Raw genomic sequence first — 16,435 nt, 5'->3', positions numbered from 1 at the left:
GGAAGTGAGGTTATTAAAAGCAGAAATAAAGGTACGAATTTTCATTTTCAATGCAACACTACTATAGTGAAGCGTTCTGGTGAATCAGTTTCAAGAAAGGTAGCATGTTATGTAATAGATTTTTGCTTGATCAGTAGATTTTTTAGTTGGTGGTAAAGCTTAAGAGCTGTATTTAATGTATGCTGATGTTATTTGCAAATTTCATTTGTTTCTGTAAAAAAAATAAAGGCTCAAACATGGACTTTTTTTATCAGCACTTTGCATCCAAATCTGAAAATGTAGGATGGGAACTCTTGTTGCTACTTATGACATTGATGTTCACTGTAATTGATCCAGACCCGACCCAAATCCGATAAATTTTTTTCGGATTTGGGTTGAAAAATAATTTTGATACCTGAATCTGGATCCAAACCTGTTTACTCTAACAAAAAAAGGGTCAGATACGAAAAATATAGAATTTTGACCCGTATTTCACTCGGATCCGAACAGTATATTAATAGTTATAAAATATAAAATTTTTAAATACATTCTTTTATCAAATTAACAATTTAATAATGACTTTGTAGATTGATTGGTGGTTAGTTTTAGATTGACTATTGCGAGTTATTTGTGATTTAGTTTTGTAATTTGATTTGTTTAAGTTTGGAGATTGAATTTGTGATTGATTTTGGATTTAATTTTGAAATATTTAAATTTGGACCTTTTAGACCCGAATCTGACCCGGACCCAATTCCGAAACTCTGAAATCAAGACCTGTCGGATATGTGGGTCGAATCTTAGTCTACTACATAAAAAGCGAATTCAGATCCGAAATTTTCAATTTCGACTCGAACCCAATCCGATGACACCCCTATGCATATAGGACAGTTGCATTTGTAGTGAGTGATCGTCCTTGCTTTTTCTCCTGTGTTATCAATCTGTTATGTCTGATCTTCCAGATTGAGTTCTGCTATTACTAGGGTCCTCTCAGCTTCCAAATCTTATTCCACCCTATGTTGATGGGGTGTTTCTCTTCATTCTCCCAAGCTAAGCCGTATGCAATGGGGTGTCTTGTATTCTTGAGCGGGATTTGAGGATACGGCGGATATCACGTAACTGGCGCGTGCGGGTTAGGGGCGTGACAGTCTCTCTTTATTCTCCCAAACTAAGCCGTATGCAGAGCTTGTCATGAAGACTCCTCTGTTATGTGGTTTCCAGCAGAGTGCGTCCTGATTCATTTCTCCTTCAGTCACGGAGATGATTGTGTATGTTGCCTGGCAGATTATTCTGCAACTCCTCCCATTTCCAGTCCTTCTCCAGCTTCCAGTAATTGCTTTTCCATTGACCTGACCAGACCTAGCATCGAAACAAGCAAATCACCATTAAGCAACATTATAAATTCACAATTTACCCAAATAAATTGAACCGCTAACGTTATAAATTCACTAACGTTGTTAATGTGTCCATGGAATTATGGATAGGATCACGTGAGACTTGAACCGCTTAACAATAATAATAGAATAAGTCATCAACCAAAGTTTTTTTTTTTTTTGGAAAAAAGATACTTGAAGGCAAATTATGAAGAAAGAAGCATAATGGATATTTATTCCAAAGGTTTTCTATATAGAAATGAAAGATAAATCCAACTATTTGATATTCAAATTAAGCTCGATTCAATAAAAACTCATTTGAGTTTGGTAAAAAATTTCAAGTTCGACTCGCACATGGCTCAATTAGTAAAAAAATTTTAATAGTGATAGGCAAAAAAAAAAAAATAGAGTTACTCGAGTTCCGATCAATAAATAAGTTAGTAAATTTTGAACATAATTTTAATTTCATTAAAATAAACAGAAATTTTGAATACTAAAGTATTCGATTTGATTAAACTTGTTTACAGTCCTATCTGTACATTGACTGTTTTACTATTAACAAAATTTGTAGGGCAATATGTATTTTTGTGTATAAGTCTCTGTGAATGCTCTTACTTGTAAATTACTAAAAATTTGTGAATTTTTTATGAGTTAGGAATTCGTTTCCACCATTTTCACAATCTTTTTTAAGTATTGCGTATCCATTTTTTTAGACAGTGGCAACGATTAATGTGGAAGTAATATATAGCACCAACCTTAAAAATTAGTGTTCAATGCTTCTAATGAAACTTAAAAAAAATTAAACAAAATCAAAAAGCTCCGTATATAGAAAAAGTGGCACATATTCCAAGGGCTATTATGTAATTAAACAAAATCATATACTATATATTTTTTTAATCTGTTTGTGTGCATTGTGTACAACTCCATCTAGAATCTAGATAGATGATTCTTGTGTCTTCTGTCCGGTTGTTATCACGCTGTATTAAAATTCTCCCGTGAGAGTGAGAGAGGCCCACGCGGGAGAGACCCAAAAGGTCTGAAAAACCAAAGATGCCAATTGACAGGTAATATCCAACTGCCCAACCGCCAAAAGATAAGAAAAGTTGAAGTTTCTCAGGGTCTACATCTGCACTCTGTTTCTTTATCCCCCTCCTCCTCCTCCTTTTTTTTTTTTTTTTTTTTTTTGGTGAGAAGAGTCTACACCAAGACACAAGAACAGTTCTATTGATGCTCTATTATAGTTGTATTCATACTAATATAACATATTATTTTTAGTATGAAAATGGTTATGATTGACTGGTGAATGTGTATATACGGTAATATGATGCCAGTGTGAAAAATGGAAAAGAGCTGGCGTTCAAAGTTGGGCAACCAAAAAAATTCTCTATATATCAATATCATGCATTCAAAGTGGGTGCGGCCTGTGGGTGGAGAGGCACTAAAAAATTTGTAGTGTATTTTGACAAACTTTGGAGGCTTCGTGATTGGGAGTCCATTGTCCACGGGGACCCATCTTATTAAGCAATGAAATGACCCAAAAATATAAGAGGTTGAACTTGAAAGATTCCTAACTTGGCGTCACGAAATCAGCGACTTGTGAGACAATTCAAACCCCACCCCCCAAACAATTGGTAGGCAGGCTATTATTAGGCTACTTGTATTGTATTTGCATTTGCATTTCAAACAAAGGCCATGACTCTCACCATTCCGTTACAGATTTCTTGAGGGATATTCTCTGTTTATTGACTTTGTACTGCTACAATCCACGCTTCCTTTTGGCCAGATAGTTCACTGCATAAAGACCCAACATTTTCCCACCTTCCCCAACAAATTAACTGCTACTAGTAAAACCTTTCGTTTCTTTTTTTTTTTTGGGCTCCATTCCACTTGATTGCTACACTTTAAAAAAAAAAAAAACAAAAAAAATTAGTAGTAGTATCCAGATTCACACCTTGCCAGCTGCCATCGAACCTGGGTCCATACGTTATTATATTAAGGGAAAGAACAAATTTTCCGACCCAAAGCTACGAAAAAGTCTTGTCCCCCAACCTATAACACCTGGGCCATGTGCTATAAGTGGCCAGCCTGGTTCCAAAATCTATCTTCTTCTTCTTCTGTTTCTGGGACCATCTTTCCAAGGCTGGGGTGCTCCACACTCACCACCTTCCGCTCCTCACTCTTCCTACCATACCAAGTCTTTTTTTCCCTTTCTAAAAGAATATTAATTTAATATCACTCCACCATTTTTGTCTTTGACAATAAATACTTCAATTATTTTTTATATGATTTTTCATAACAAGAGAGAGATTTTATCCTCATTCATATATATATATATATATATATAAAGTTTCTTCACCAATTATATGCCTTTTTTTTCATTTTAAATTCTACTTATATTTCTCTTTTCCTTTTTTCTTTTAAAAAAAATGTCCATAGGAATAAGCTCCAAGCAACGATCCCTAGGTGGGGTAAGTGCTAGTTTCAAGGTCCAAAATTTCATATTGCCAGCCAGCATCCAATGTCAAGACGTTATGTTCTTCTATTACTATCTATTAGTCCAAAAAAGTGTTTTGAAGTCCGTTCCCCACCTAGGATGAGCTCATGATGCCATACGCCTGTCAAATACACAACCAACAAAAACAGCATAGCAGTACTAGTACAACAAAAATAAATAATAAGTACTAGTACGTACAAAATAGGAGTAGATAAAAAAAATACGTAATGCTGAACGAACGTACCTTGCACGGCTGAACGGAACGGAAAATATGAACACGTAACGGTGAACTGAACGGAGATCCCGGCGCCGAGAACGCACAGTTCATGGACAACAACATACGCACACACAGTTCATCCGGACGAATTGATTTGAGTTCAAATGACGAACGATACAACTTCACCAGCCCTTTTTTTTTTACCCATTATTATAATTATTATTGTTATTGTCAGAGTAATATTTTAGCATTAGTTGGCCAATTCAATGTAATGTGTTCAATGTTTTGTCCGAAAATGTCCTCCAAACAATTGCAATACTAGCAATCATAGAGCTCCAAGCAATTCACTATGTACAAGGAAGTGATAGATTTCACTTTCACTTGGGGTCCCCTCCCTGTTTCAAAACTCTGCTACTATCTGTTTCCTTTGGTACTTCGAATCGCCGGAGTACAGAAAACGACCGCCGGTTTCTCGTCTATCTTGATCGGCACCGACATCTTCGCCGGAAAACGCTGGCAGACAAAAATTATCGGATAATATCAAAAATTGTCAGACCAACCTGTGTCTACGGATCTCCGGCTTTGGACATGGCTGAGAGCCGGCTCGGCCTTCTCTGGAAATCGCTGCGGCGGCGAATCTGATGCGACGAAGGCCTAATCAGAGCCGCTAAAGCTCGCTTTACCAAATCGCCTTCAACTGTCCCGATCCGGACGAGCGAATTCTTCATCGCCGATCTCTGAATGGTCAGATTCTTCAACGAGTAGGACGGCGACTGCTGCTGCGGCGGCGGCGCCTTGTTTAAGTTCTTGTGCAAACTACACCTGAAGGAACCTGGGTGGCTGGTGGGAGAACACAAGCAGGTTCTCTTGCAGCTGCTCTGCTTGCGAACCACCTGGTGGTGGTGGTGGTCCCGAGGTGACGACATCGCCACGGACCGGCGAGGCGAGATGGATCTGTCGATGGACATCCGTACCGACGGCGTCGGAGAAATCGGAGCCAGTCCGTGGAGGTTAACGCGCGTGGGAGACGCCGATCGGTGGAAGAAGCTGGATGAAGTGGAGGAGCAAAAGCTGGACGAGGTGGATGAAGAAAAGGATGACATGTCGGAGGCGGTGGGCGGGGAATAAAACCGGCCAGACGGAGACACGGAGCGCTGAAACGCCAACGCTATAGGCAACACCGGCCCGCTGGACCTTCTAGAAGATGTCGGCATTTGGAACTACTACCGGTCTACCACTAGACCAGACTGCCAGCGCTCTAGAGGGAGACCGCAATTTTTATCTTTCTTTTTTTTTTTTCCCCTTGACTCTAGAGGGAGAGAGGAAATGAAAGGAAAAGGAAAGAAATGGAGAGAGAGAGGGAAGATTTGTTGTATTTCCTTGGAAGGGCCCTAAGGCTCCTCAGTTTGGCAAACCTAGCTGTTGTCAAAGGCAAGCTTTATAGGATGGGACTGGGAGCGGGAGGGGATTGGGGTTTGTGGTAAATGAATTACAAGTTGGGGGGTAGTATTGGGAATATACAAGATAGCTAGAGTGGTTAAAGATGGGGTTTAGTAATAAGCAGAGGGTGGGTTAGGGATTTTGGGTGGAATATCGATCGGAGGGCTGGAAATGAATTTTCGGTGGGTTGTTTTGCTAAACGACGAATTTGAGAGGCGTTTGGGATGACAAATTTGTTACGGGGCGACATGTGTAAAAGTTGCCACGTAAAATAGTGGATAGAATCTGCAGAATTTCTTTTTTTTTTCTTCTAAATTTGGATTGGGCCATGGGGTGGAGTGGGGTGGGATTGATTTTTGGGTAAGCTGTCGCTTTGGTGGTTACCGTAATTGCTTTGCTGCTAAGTGCTTAACTTTAACTTGTTTGAGGCTCTTGCATTTTGCTCTCTTTTTTTTAGGTATAACTCACAAATGTTCACATTCGTTTTATGATCTGCGACTAATCCTATTCGAAACGGGTCGGGTCCGTTGCAAGGGAAAGCTCTCCCAACGTTATTCTTTTCATTCCCATGAATTTCGAACCCGAGATCTCATGACATTTTACCTTCTATACCATATGACTAACGTCTCCACAATTTAGTGTATATAACAAAATAATGACCTAATCTTTGTCGCTTGTGTCTTGTTTGGAAAGAAAATTTGCTTCGTTTTCTATGAATATAATATTTAAATCGTCTTTTTATTTCACATATATCAAATTACTACAGTAATTTTTTTTCTATAAAAAATTCAGAAAAATGCAATCCAAACATGAATTTACCATACCATACCTTAGGCAGGGATGATAAACTACTGTTTTGTGTCGCCATACGTACTGCACCAATCTAAACTACACATTGACACTATTCAGCACAGAATAAACTTTCTTCTATCTCCCTCCCTAGCTATTATATTATGGTCCTTGAAGCTTGCTAGCTAACCTTGCCGAATTCTAGAGCCGATTTATTTTGACAAAAAAAAAACAGGCATTTACTTTTCCAGTTAGACAAGATGCAGGATAAGATTTTTCTTTTTCTTTTTTTTGTAAAAAATATTTTTTTAAATTCCCTCCCCGGCCTTCGGGAAGTAGGGATGATGAGCCAACAAATAGAAGAACAATACGCTTGCTTTTGGGCACAACATGAATTTTATCGAGTTTGCAAGGCAAAGCAAAGAAGATTACATATTATATGTTAGAACGTAAACTTCATTTTCACTGAAGGGCATCTTTATGATAACATCGATGAGATAAGCTTGCGCTTAGTTGTGGTTTCTAACAAATGCATCAAGCGATAACGTGAACGATTTAGTCAAATCCTTGGCCCAATTGCAGTTGTGAGACAAATTAAAAGTGCCAAATTATGGTTTGTTAGGTTGAAGAATCTAGGAAGGAATAAAAGTGACAGACACACAAGGATTTCTTTTTCTTGCCAAATTACCCCGGTTTGTTTTGTAAGATTTATTGTATCTGTTAAATTACAAATCCGTAATTCTAGTGCATGTTTAATGACAGTTATGTAAATCAAATGGTGATGAACGATTTTCAACAATCTATTAAGGAAATTTGTTTTTTTTTTTAAAAAAGGCTCATAAAACTACCCTAATGTTGGGATAAAAAATTGGGGGAGATTATAGGATTCATGAATATTTGTGAAAAAGGTCGAACTAAAATCAGACGCTTATCAAATGTCACCATACATCGAGCCGCTAACCGTGCAAATATATTAATACTGATCAGATGCCACGACACAATTAATTAATGCTAATCTTTGTGACTTTGATCTGCGCACGCATCTGTACAAAAGAAATGAACCTATACATGCATATATATACATATACGATTCTATAAACGCCAAGCTCAAATTGTGCGTAGCTAATTACAATATATAATGTCCAACACCACTAATTATAGCCGCGCTGAATTCTGGATGCCGGTTGCTCTAAGCTAAAGTTTGGACCGATATCTATAAAGCAAACAATAATCTTATCTCAGAATGATATCTATCTATTTCATTTGGTCGGACTTCTTGTTGAGGAATGGAGTACAGTCCACGATTTGGCAAGGTACTTCCTTGATTGGTTGTGAAGTAATTCAAGCTGCCACTTCTGAAATTTGCATTAACATCTATACAATTGCATACAAAGAGAGAATTGATGGTTTGGAGTAAACAATTTCTGCCACTTTATTATAGTATGCTCTCAAATTTGTTCTTATGAAACCACTGTGCTTGGCCACTAGCTCAGCGGCCGCCACCTAGACGGGTCTTAAGATCCTGCTTGGGCTGTAGGTAGGGGTTCAGATTCCATCTACAGTTTAAAAAAAATCCAAGGGTTATACCATCGCACTCCCTTTTATCTAGTAAGGTCTGTGTACTTACTAGCCCCTAATACAAAGTCTCTGTAGGCTCCTCCTTCCCGGTAGTCTAGGATAGATAGGTTATATAACCGTTGTCGTCTCCAGAAAAAAAAATTTGTTCTTATGAAAATCACTTATTACTTTACTATCTGCACATGAATTGTTAAGATAACTACATCTAATTATAATTATCTAAACACATCTTAATGAAATATGTCTAGTTATAAGCATTACTGTCACTACCAAAACAACCATCATTTTTTGGGAAAAAGAAGGTTAAAATGCTGCAATTTGCTTTAGTAATGTAAATTTTATTTTTAAATTAATTCTTTTTTTAAAAAAAAAAGAATTATGAATTATACACACATCACATATGCCTTTAGCACGAGTGTATAATACTAAATATCACATTTTGCTAGCTAAATAAGGGGACGAATTAAGCAGCTATTGTGAGATGAGAAAAGAGATACGAATAATTCTTTCGTACATATTGAGGTGGATACGTGCAATTACAAGTTATTTAATCACTCTTTCTCCTCACACACCTAAATTTGTTGTTGTTTTTGTTACATTTCTTCCCCAATACGCAGTAAAGTTCTTTTTTTATCCTATCCACAATTACTGCATAAATTTTTATCATGAAGCGCAGTTACTGAACTAATTGGACTTCAAAGAATCAATTAAAGTCTTGTGTTGTAAAAAATTTGAAGCCCTGCCCTTTGTTTAGATTTGATCCTCCAGAATGCATTATTTGATTCCAGACCCGCCCCATGTGAGGAGCTGCCTCCTCGACATCTTTGACAGCCGGCCGGTTGCTGTCAGCTACGTGCATGGCTACCCACGTACAGTGCTGCAACTTAGATTATTGATAATGACGACTTATAAATGTTTAATTAGGAGGATTAATGGCCTTTGGCACCACAAAATAGCCAGATATATAGTACGTAGCTGACTCCTGGAATTCTCCTTCCCTTCGTTGAATCAGTAGTATAATAATATTTAACTAAACTATTCATTCCCTCATCTTGTGAACGAACTTGCATGCTAATTAGGAACACATGCAGTTAACCTGATCATCCTCTTAGCCTCTCGTCCCAAAACAAATTCAGCATAATGAATGAATATTGATACGCATGATTGATATTTGGGGTTTGAAAATGTGTAGCAGAAGAAATTGACAAAGCGGAATGTGTCTGTGGCTGGAAGCTGCAAACCTGAAAGAATGAGATGCTCCCTGTCTAACTTTTGTTAACAATTGCTATTGACTTCTCTAGCCTCTGATTCTTAAGAATCTCATTCTATGCTCCTCCTTTTTTTTTCCAAAAAGAAAAGAATGTCAACACCTTCAATCCTTGTGTCGACATTTTTGTTAAAAGAACAAGAAAGATGCTAATCAATGATAATTCAAAGTGGACGTCATTAGCCTATTTATAAGCAAAGCAGGTGTATTTGCTCAGCTCTTGATGATCGTCTTGGCCAGCCAGGAATGAGCATCACTTTCACTAGTGTATTGCTCTAGGCCTACAGCTTCATTTTGCTTTGTGTTGGCCGGAGATTGTGGCAATTGTGAACTAATTAAATTTAACATGTCAACATTCAGGATAAACAAAATGCTTATGTTAAACTAAAGATTTCTTGGTCGCTAGATTTTGTGAAGAGGGGATTTTTTTTTTCCTTTTTCCTGTTTGGTGGTGGTGAGGGAGGGGACAGAAAGGAGGAAGAAAAGGAACGATTGTTTTAGCAACTTTCTACATTCTGCTGATTCCATTCCACCCCTATCCCTATAACAGTTGCAGCAGTTGTTGGCCAGTAACCGCGTCATGTTGCATTAGTCTCACCACCAATGATCCCGCTGAGGGGTTTTCTTTTCTTTAGCAGCTCCAATGAAACCGTAGTTATTAAACCAAGCTCGGACGAGAAACCAGTGAAGGGCTACTGATTCAACCGGCGGGTAAGCGGTTGAACTAGTGGGTCATTAAAATATTTTTCTTTAATAAAATTAGATATTAGTATTTCACTATTTTTAATACAAGATATAAAGTATTAACATTAAAAAAATGCATTTTGACAAATTTTTACTCAATTTTCAATGAGCTATTAATTACTTTAGGAAGATGTACAAAATAAATTTAACTGGCAATCCTCTCAAATTTGAAGTGTAAAATTTTATTTTTTAGTTAATTTAAGCTATTAAATGTAATATTTTAATGCGAGTAATATTTGTCTTGTGAATGCATGATAGTAATGTATCACTTCAGTAATTCATTTATTAATTACATAGAGTAGGTAATTAGCTTAACTAAAGTCTTCAATAAGTATTTGAAAGGAGTATTACATAAAAAGAAAAGATTTTCCAAAGGGAGAAAGTAGGGAACATCAAAGTTTAGACATTAGGAAAGTTTATAAAAAATTCAAGGCACTTCGACAGTAGCATCAACAAGTCCAGTGGCCTGATAGTGGAAGCTTTACAATTCTTTGCTGGAGGTCCTGGGTCTGAAACTATGGAGTAGCAGGCCTTCAGTGCCTGTTGGATTGGTCAAAAACTGGCCGGTTTATTGGTTCTTCGGTTAAATTATCGAATCATTGAATAGTCAACGAGTTACTTCATTAGGACTAGCAGAGCTTCTTGTTCCAAGGTTTTAACATGCGAAAACAGGATTTGGAGCCCTGCAACTCGCTTACTGTACCAAAGTACTCCCCGTTTCCTCTTCTGGTCTGGCATTTCTATTCATCAAATACCATAATGTATCTCGCAGTTACTCATGAACAAATGAAATCTGACAATTTGATTCAAAATGAAGCATCTAATCATATATCATGTTGTTAAGTGGAACTGGAAGAGCAAGGGACCGGAAGTGAGTAGAGTTGAAACACATGGCTGCGTGCATGGGTTCAGCCCTGCTAATTGCCAAACTCCCTACAGCACAAAACAGCAGCAAAAGCTCTACATATCGCCAAACTAATTTACATAACCTCAAAATTCAAAACACTGACACACAGATAATTTGCTCAACACAACAAATTGGCTTACAAAACAAACTCCACCTTTTCTCTAGGTAGGTTTATCTCTTTCATAGTCTTCAATTGGCTTGGGCATGTGCTCTTTGGTGTAAACACGATGCCGTCTTTCTCTTCCATATATAACCCAGAACAGCAGAGAGAGCAAAACTGCAACGGCAACCATTACTAGCCCAATGTACACCCATTTGCTGTACCGTTGCAGATCAGGGCAATATGTCATGTATATGTCGCTGAACGTCTGTCTCACGAAAGAGCAGTCTTGTAGGCTAACCAGGTAAGGGCCGTAGTGATATAACCCGAAGCTCACATTTATACCAGCAGCCATTTGGCCATAGAGAGATGGAGTCAGCCGGCCTGTTGTCACACAAACGCCATTTGGTGAAACTTGACAGACATGGGTACCCCACACCTGTGTCATTGAGTTAAAATAGTTAATATTCTTGACTACAGCAAAGAATGGAGGGAGCTGGATACACAAGCAAAGAGGTTGTGTTACTGATCCTATGATAACTATACCTGTGTCGCATTGTCCAAGTCCACCTCGCCAGCAGTACATGTCCTATTGCTCAAATCAGGATTAAAAGGATTGCAAAGGAGTGGCAACAGTGGCCCAGATTGATTGTAGTACAAAGGTGCAAAGTTGGGGGAGAAATTGATGTTGGAAACATTGGTGATGACCTGGTTAAGCACATCCACTAATTGAGAAGTTACTTCCTTACTTCTGGACAAAGTCTCTTGTGCAGTGGCATTGTCCACGCAAGGAAGAATATCATCTAGAGACGTATGAGCAGTTGGGTTTTGGACCCACTGATTCATTGCCACACAGGTATCTGTGGTAACGCTGCATTGAGAGAAAAAAGAAAATGAGACTAACACACCAGATGCCAAACCAGTCCTATATTTTTTTTAAAAAAAAGGCATCAACCCTAAGACTGAGGTGCACATCTCATATACCACCCCCGATAATGTCCTTACAGCTTTCTGCGGTTAAAATTATCCAAAAGGCACAAATAGGAAAGTAATGCTAGAAGAAGCCAACCAGGAGAACAGGTGTCCAAGCGTGCTTCTAGGAAATGGACTTAGTGACTTTACCATATTCCATCTTTAGCATGGCCTGAGTTTATAAAATATTCTGTGATGCGGGAATGAAACTGAAAGCGTTAAAAAGAAGTATACAAAACAAAGTAATGCTCCTAAAAACTTACTTGTGGAGAACAAGAAATATGCCACACAATATAAAAGTTCCTGTGACCATTATCCATCCAGTGATTACAAGACTGCAAGAACGAATAATTGGCATTAGTATTTTTAAAATTAGGTAATGAATCGCAAGAACGAGAAGAATGACTATACATATAACCAAGGGGAGACGAAACAAGATCTGCACTTGACAATAACTATTGGACTCACATGTAAACAAGAAACTGCAAGCCGAATATCGAAAATACTGGAAGAATGGGAAAAAAGTCCGAGTGAGTACAAAAGAAGTAGCAATCAGAAGATTAAAGAAAATATGGAACAGGCACATTCTACAAGAACATTGATATCAGGATTGAGATAATTGCAAAATTTTACCAAATCCAAGGAATGTCATGAGAAGCATAACAGCTGAGAGAATGATGAGAGCCAACCTCCTGCATGAGCATTATCCATTGCATTATAATCTGGAACACCAGGCCATACAGGATAAGGCACATATTTTTAATCTATTGACTTACACCGCAGCTATGGCATCTCTTATATCCTTTGAATTTTTATCTGCTCGCTCAGAAAGGGTGTTAGCAGAAGAGTCTATCTTGGTTAGAATCTGATCGATGTCAGTTTGGACATTTCCAGGCAGGAGCACCTGAGCAACCTGAACCTGCTTAGCTGCAGAAAGATATCCTGACACATTCCTAAGATTCCCCACAGTCGTGTCAGCCTGATTCACAACATATTGCAAAGTATTTGATGTGCTGCTGTGAAATTTTCCCTGGCCAACATACAAGACAATACATCCTACACTGAAAATGCAAAATATCATATCAGTTCCCGAATGAAAGATCACAATGAACTGAAAATAGAGAGATTGAAAAATATGTCCAAGCACGAGCAAGTGTGTCAATGTGAGAGGGGTGGTTCTTACATTGCCACGACAGTAAAGAGTATAAGCAAGATCAGTGAGAGGGCATAAGCTGCTCGAGAATATCCATAGGGCGCCCTTCTACAGCAACAGAAGTAGAGACACATGAGGAATAAGCTTAGCCCAAACACGAGGAACCAGATTCCCGCAACAACAAAAAAAGGAACAGCTGTATAAGCCACAGACTGCACATGAACAATTGACTGGGTCAAAATTTACTTGAGGAAAGAAATATTTATACATTAATGACAAGAAATTTAAAATGCAGATAGAGTATCTACAACAAGCAATTGATAGCAAAGAGGGCAAATTTTGATTTTCCAAGACAGTTAAATGCAAAAACAGGATTGCCACGTAGAACCAACACTACATGAAAAACAATGCACCTGCGGTGTCAAAGGAGGTGAAGGGCAGAATTTTCTCTCCCTTCTTAATCATTAGAAGGACTGCATTCTGGCAGCCCCACATATTTTGTATCTGGTGAAGATGCGTTGTTTGGATTGTGATTTTCCGCAGAAAAATTTTTACGTTTACTGTGAACACATTTTCCAATCATTTTTTTATCTCACATACATCAAATCGCTACAATACATTTTTTTACATCAAATGGTAGTTGATTATCTGAATGTTGTATTAAGTTCAGTACAAACTGTCGAATACAAATCCTCCTAGACTAATAGGAGCACCTTCAATAGCAATCCTCCTACAGTAATGCTAGTCTATGAAACGCAATGGAGTATCACCTGATATAGAACTAAAACATTAATCAAGAAGGTAATCCTGGGAGTTTCAATAGTTCAAGTTGACTAGGAGGTGTTGCGACCAAACTTAAAATGCTATCAGCATTGGTGCTCAATATTTCATCATTGCAATGCAAAACATTTGCCACTTGAGTCATAGTCAAACTTCCAGTGCACGAGAATACAAGAAGAAGCAGTCCAAGGAACTTGCCGCATTGCAGATAATTTAAAATGCTACAACCTACAGTTCATAAAGCAGAAATTGGAAAAGCAAGAACAATTCTGAGTTCTGCTAGTGCCTGAAAGCGTATCTAAAATCTTGTGGCTATGGTTAGTCGCATTCAACAGAAAAGCACAATAATGTTTTAACTTTGGAATTAGCAGTAATCATATCCAGCACATCAGGATACGAAGAAATATGGCGCCAAAATGGAGCTGCAGAGCGTTTGCCACTCTAATGGACCCACAATTATTCAGATTCCAGGTTGGGTTTAGAAAGCTGATTAGCAGAATAATATAATGCTCATACTAGACCCAATAATGTATCTACACGTCCTTTCTGTCAAGAATCTTTATCCTTCAGTTAACCTTTTTGACTTTAACCTACACTCCACTCGGGGAAGTGCTGGCCAGCTCCACATAAAGTACTGTAAATCACTCGATTCGCACAAAATTAGCCCCAACTTTCAAAGTTAGATTTCATAATTTCCCACGGGACATTTTCTCAGCTTAAAGTTACGCGCGCCCAAACAGGCACCTGAACAAACATTTTCCATCAAAAAAATTCAAAACCGGAGAAAAAGCCACCCTTTTTTTCAAAGGAAAAAAAAAGAAAGAAAGATAACACTCTACTACTATCTCTGTAGCAAGAGACCTTTTCCCTTTCCAATAAGGCAGGGAATTTTTACCAACCACTCTGTCCAAAGTAATTCCTGAACCATCTAAGAGCTTTCATCCATATATTAAGACCAGAAGGCGAATGAATACAAAAGAGGATCCCTAACTAAATTAAATTCCATAATACCCTGTAAAAAAAATGCTTTCTTTAATTCCACCATTTAAAAGGGGGGGGGGGGGGGAAGAAAGAGAGAGAGAAGAAGAAGAGATTTTAATAAAAATGCCTATTATAATAAAAATTGATACATATATTTTTAGCGACTTACAGCCCAGTAATGTTTATTCCTGATGTTCCATCCACCAGAATACTTGTTGAAGTCATCCAGAGGATCTTTTCTGTAAGTCCTCTTTGCAGCCAAAACAAGGGAAGAGTTCAAGGGAGGCTCTTCGTCACCGCTACTTCCAGTAGCAGTACTAGAGTTCTCAGCAAGAAACCTTTTTGCTCTCCAAGACACCACCACCCCATAATTTCTTTCGAGAAATGCCCCTGAAATTTCAATAAAAAGTCCCCATCGCAGATGAATTGAGCATCTTGGGGGGAAAAAATAGACAAGGAAAAAGACAGTGTGTTTTTATGAAAGAAATGCTGCTAACAGAAAGAATTATTACCTGAAGTGGGCATCCTGTGGGATGTAGGAAACAGTGGAGCATCTTCTCCAGATGAGAAGGAAACGGAAGCGGAAGAGAGGAAGAGAAAAATGGGGACAAGGGAGAATAGCAGAGACCCCCTCCTGGAGATGCTGAGGCATGACATTGCAGCGAGTAGTAATCAAATGAATAGCTTTTTGCTTTCTTAACGGCGATGTTTCCGCAAGTCAGTGCTGCAACAACGTGTATCAACGGTACGTGTGTGTCAGAAATAGATCTTTTAGATCAAAATCCTCAAGAAAATGTACTACTGCTCACGTTGCTCAACGCTGCTGTGATATTGAACTATTTTAACTGTATCAAGCAAGGTGTGGTGCCTGGTTAGGATTAGTCATGAATGAACCAAAATGGGACAAAAGAGGCAATGGTTAAAAGTTGAGATCGGGAAATTTATTAAATTAAGCACAAGACATGTGGCAAGTTTGGTGACGATTGACACATGACAGATGGCAGGGAGAGAACAGAAGAGAGTCTGAGACCGGTGGTGCGGTTTTGTTTGTCTGTTGAAACTTTGGACCGCTACTAATAATTTATTAAGCACTTACTAACAACTATACATTACTTAACTCAAATTAAAGTTAATATATTCTCTCACACACTCTCCTTACAAATATAATACTTAAACTCGTTTGGATTGTAATTTTTTGCAGGAAAATTTTATGTCTTTCGTGTACATATTTCTTAATTAGTATTATTTTATCTCTGGTACATCAAATTGCTATAGCATATTTTTTTACAAAAGCTCTTAAAAATATCAATCCAAACGAGAAGTTTACGTAGATTGGAGTCTATGAGAGTTTTTATAGCAAAATACACACTATAATTATGTATATATGAAATAAAAAGATAATTTAAAAAATATGTTAAAGGAATATTTTTAGAAAAGGTTTCAAAAAAGCTTATGCCTAACAAAATTAAGCTTCAAAAAAAGAACATTTTTAGAATTTTTTTTTGTTGTCAAAAACTCATAATCCAAACAAGCTTGAAGTGACATAATTGCCCCTTTAAGACCTATACATAAATAAACAAGGAGGAGAAGTACACGGGGTCATAGTAGACTGTGTGCATTTTTCTCTTCGATAAATCTCTCACGTAAAGGCCAAACCACCAATT

At 37.9% G+C, this 16,435-nt stretch overlaps 2 protein-coding genes across 2 annotated transcripts; both read right to left on the bottom strand.

The window, feature by feature from the left end:
• Positions 1-4,314: 4,314 nt before the first annotated feature.
• LOC113780944 lies at positions 4,315-5,456 on the bottom strand. The gene has a single exon (XM_027326733.1). It carries the CDS (start codon positions 5,272-5,274, stop codon positions 4,627-4,629), a length of 648 nt encoding a protein of 215 aa, XP_027182534.1. The 5' UTR covers positions 5,275-5,456; the 3' UTR covers positions 4,315-4,626.
• Positions 5,457-10,657: 5,201 nt separating this feature from the next.
• LOC113779428 lies at positions 10,658-15,659 on the bottom strand. The gene is made up of 9 exons (XM_027325000.1): positions 15,284-15,659; positions 14,941-15,161; positions 13,041-13,222; positions 12,634-12,918; positions 12,491-12,549; positions 12,326-12,362; positions 12,121-12,192; positions 11,432-11,756; positions 10,658-11,324 (listed from the first exon to the last, which is right to left on the bottom strand). The coding sequence occupies exons 1-9, from the start codon at positions 15,426-15,428 to the stop codon at positions 10,947-10,949; spliced, it is 1,704 nt and encodes a 567-aa protein (XP_027180801.1). The 5' UTR covers positions 15,429-15,659; the 3' UTR covers positions 10,658-10,946.
• Positions 15,660-16,435: the final 776 nt, after the last annotated feature.

The sequence above is a fragment of the Coffea eugenioides genome, chromosome 8, assembly GCF_003713205.1.
Source record: "Coffea eugenioides isolate CCC68of chromosome 8, Ceug_1.0, whole genome shotgun sequence".
NCBI lineage: Eukaryota > Viridiplantae > Streptophyta > Magnoliopsida > Gentianales > Rubiaceae > Coffea > Coffea eugenioides.
This window is presented reverse-complemented; position numbering and strand designations above follow the sequence as displayed.

Excerpts from the sequence above, each read along its gene's own strand:
- LOC113780944 (XM_027326733.1), bottom strand. The coding sequence starts at position 5,274 with ATGCCGACATCTTCTAGAAGGTCCAGCGGGCCGGTGTTGCCTATAGCG.
- LOC113779428 (XM_027325000.1), bottom strand. The coding sequence starts at position 15,428 with ATGTCATGCCTCAGCATCTCCAGGAGGGGGTCTCTGCTATTCTCCCTT. Across the intron at positions 15,162-15,283 it reads CCACAGGATGCCCACTTCAG|GGGCATTTCTCGAAAGAAAT; the intron begins GTAATAATTCTT and ends TTGAAATTTCAG. Across the intron at positions 12,363-12,490 it reads CATGACATTCCTTGGATTTG|TATTTTCGATATTCGGCTTG; the intron begins GTAAAATTTTGC and ends CCATTCTTCCAG.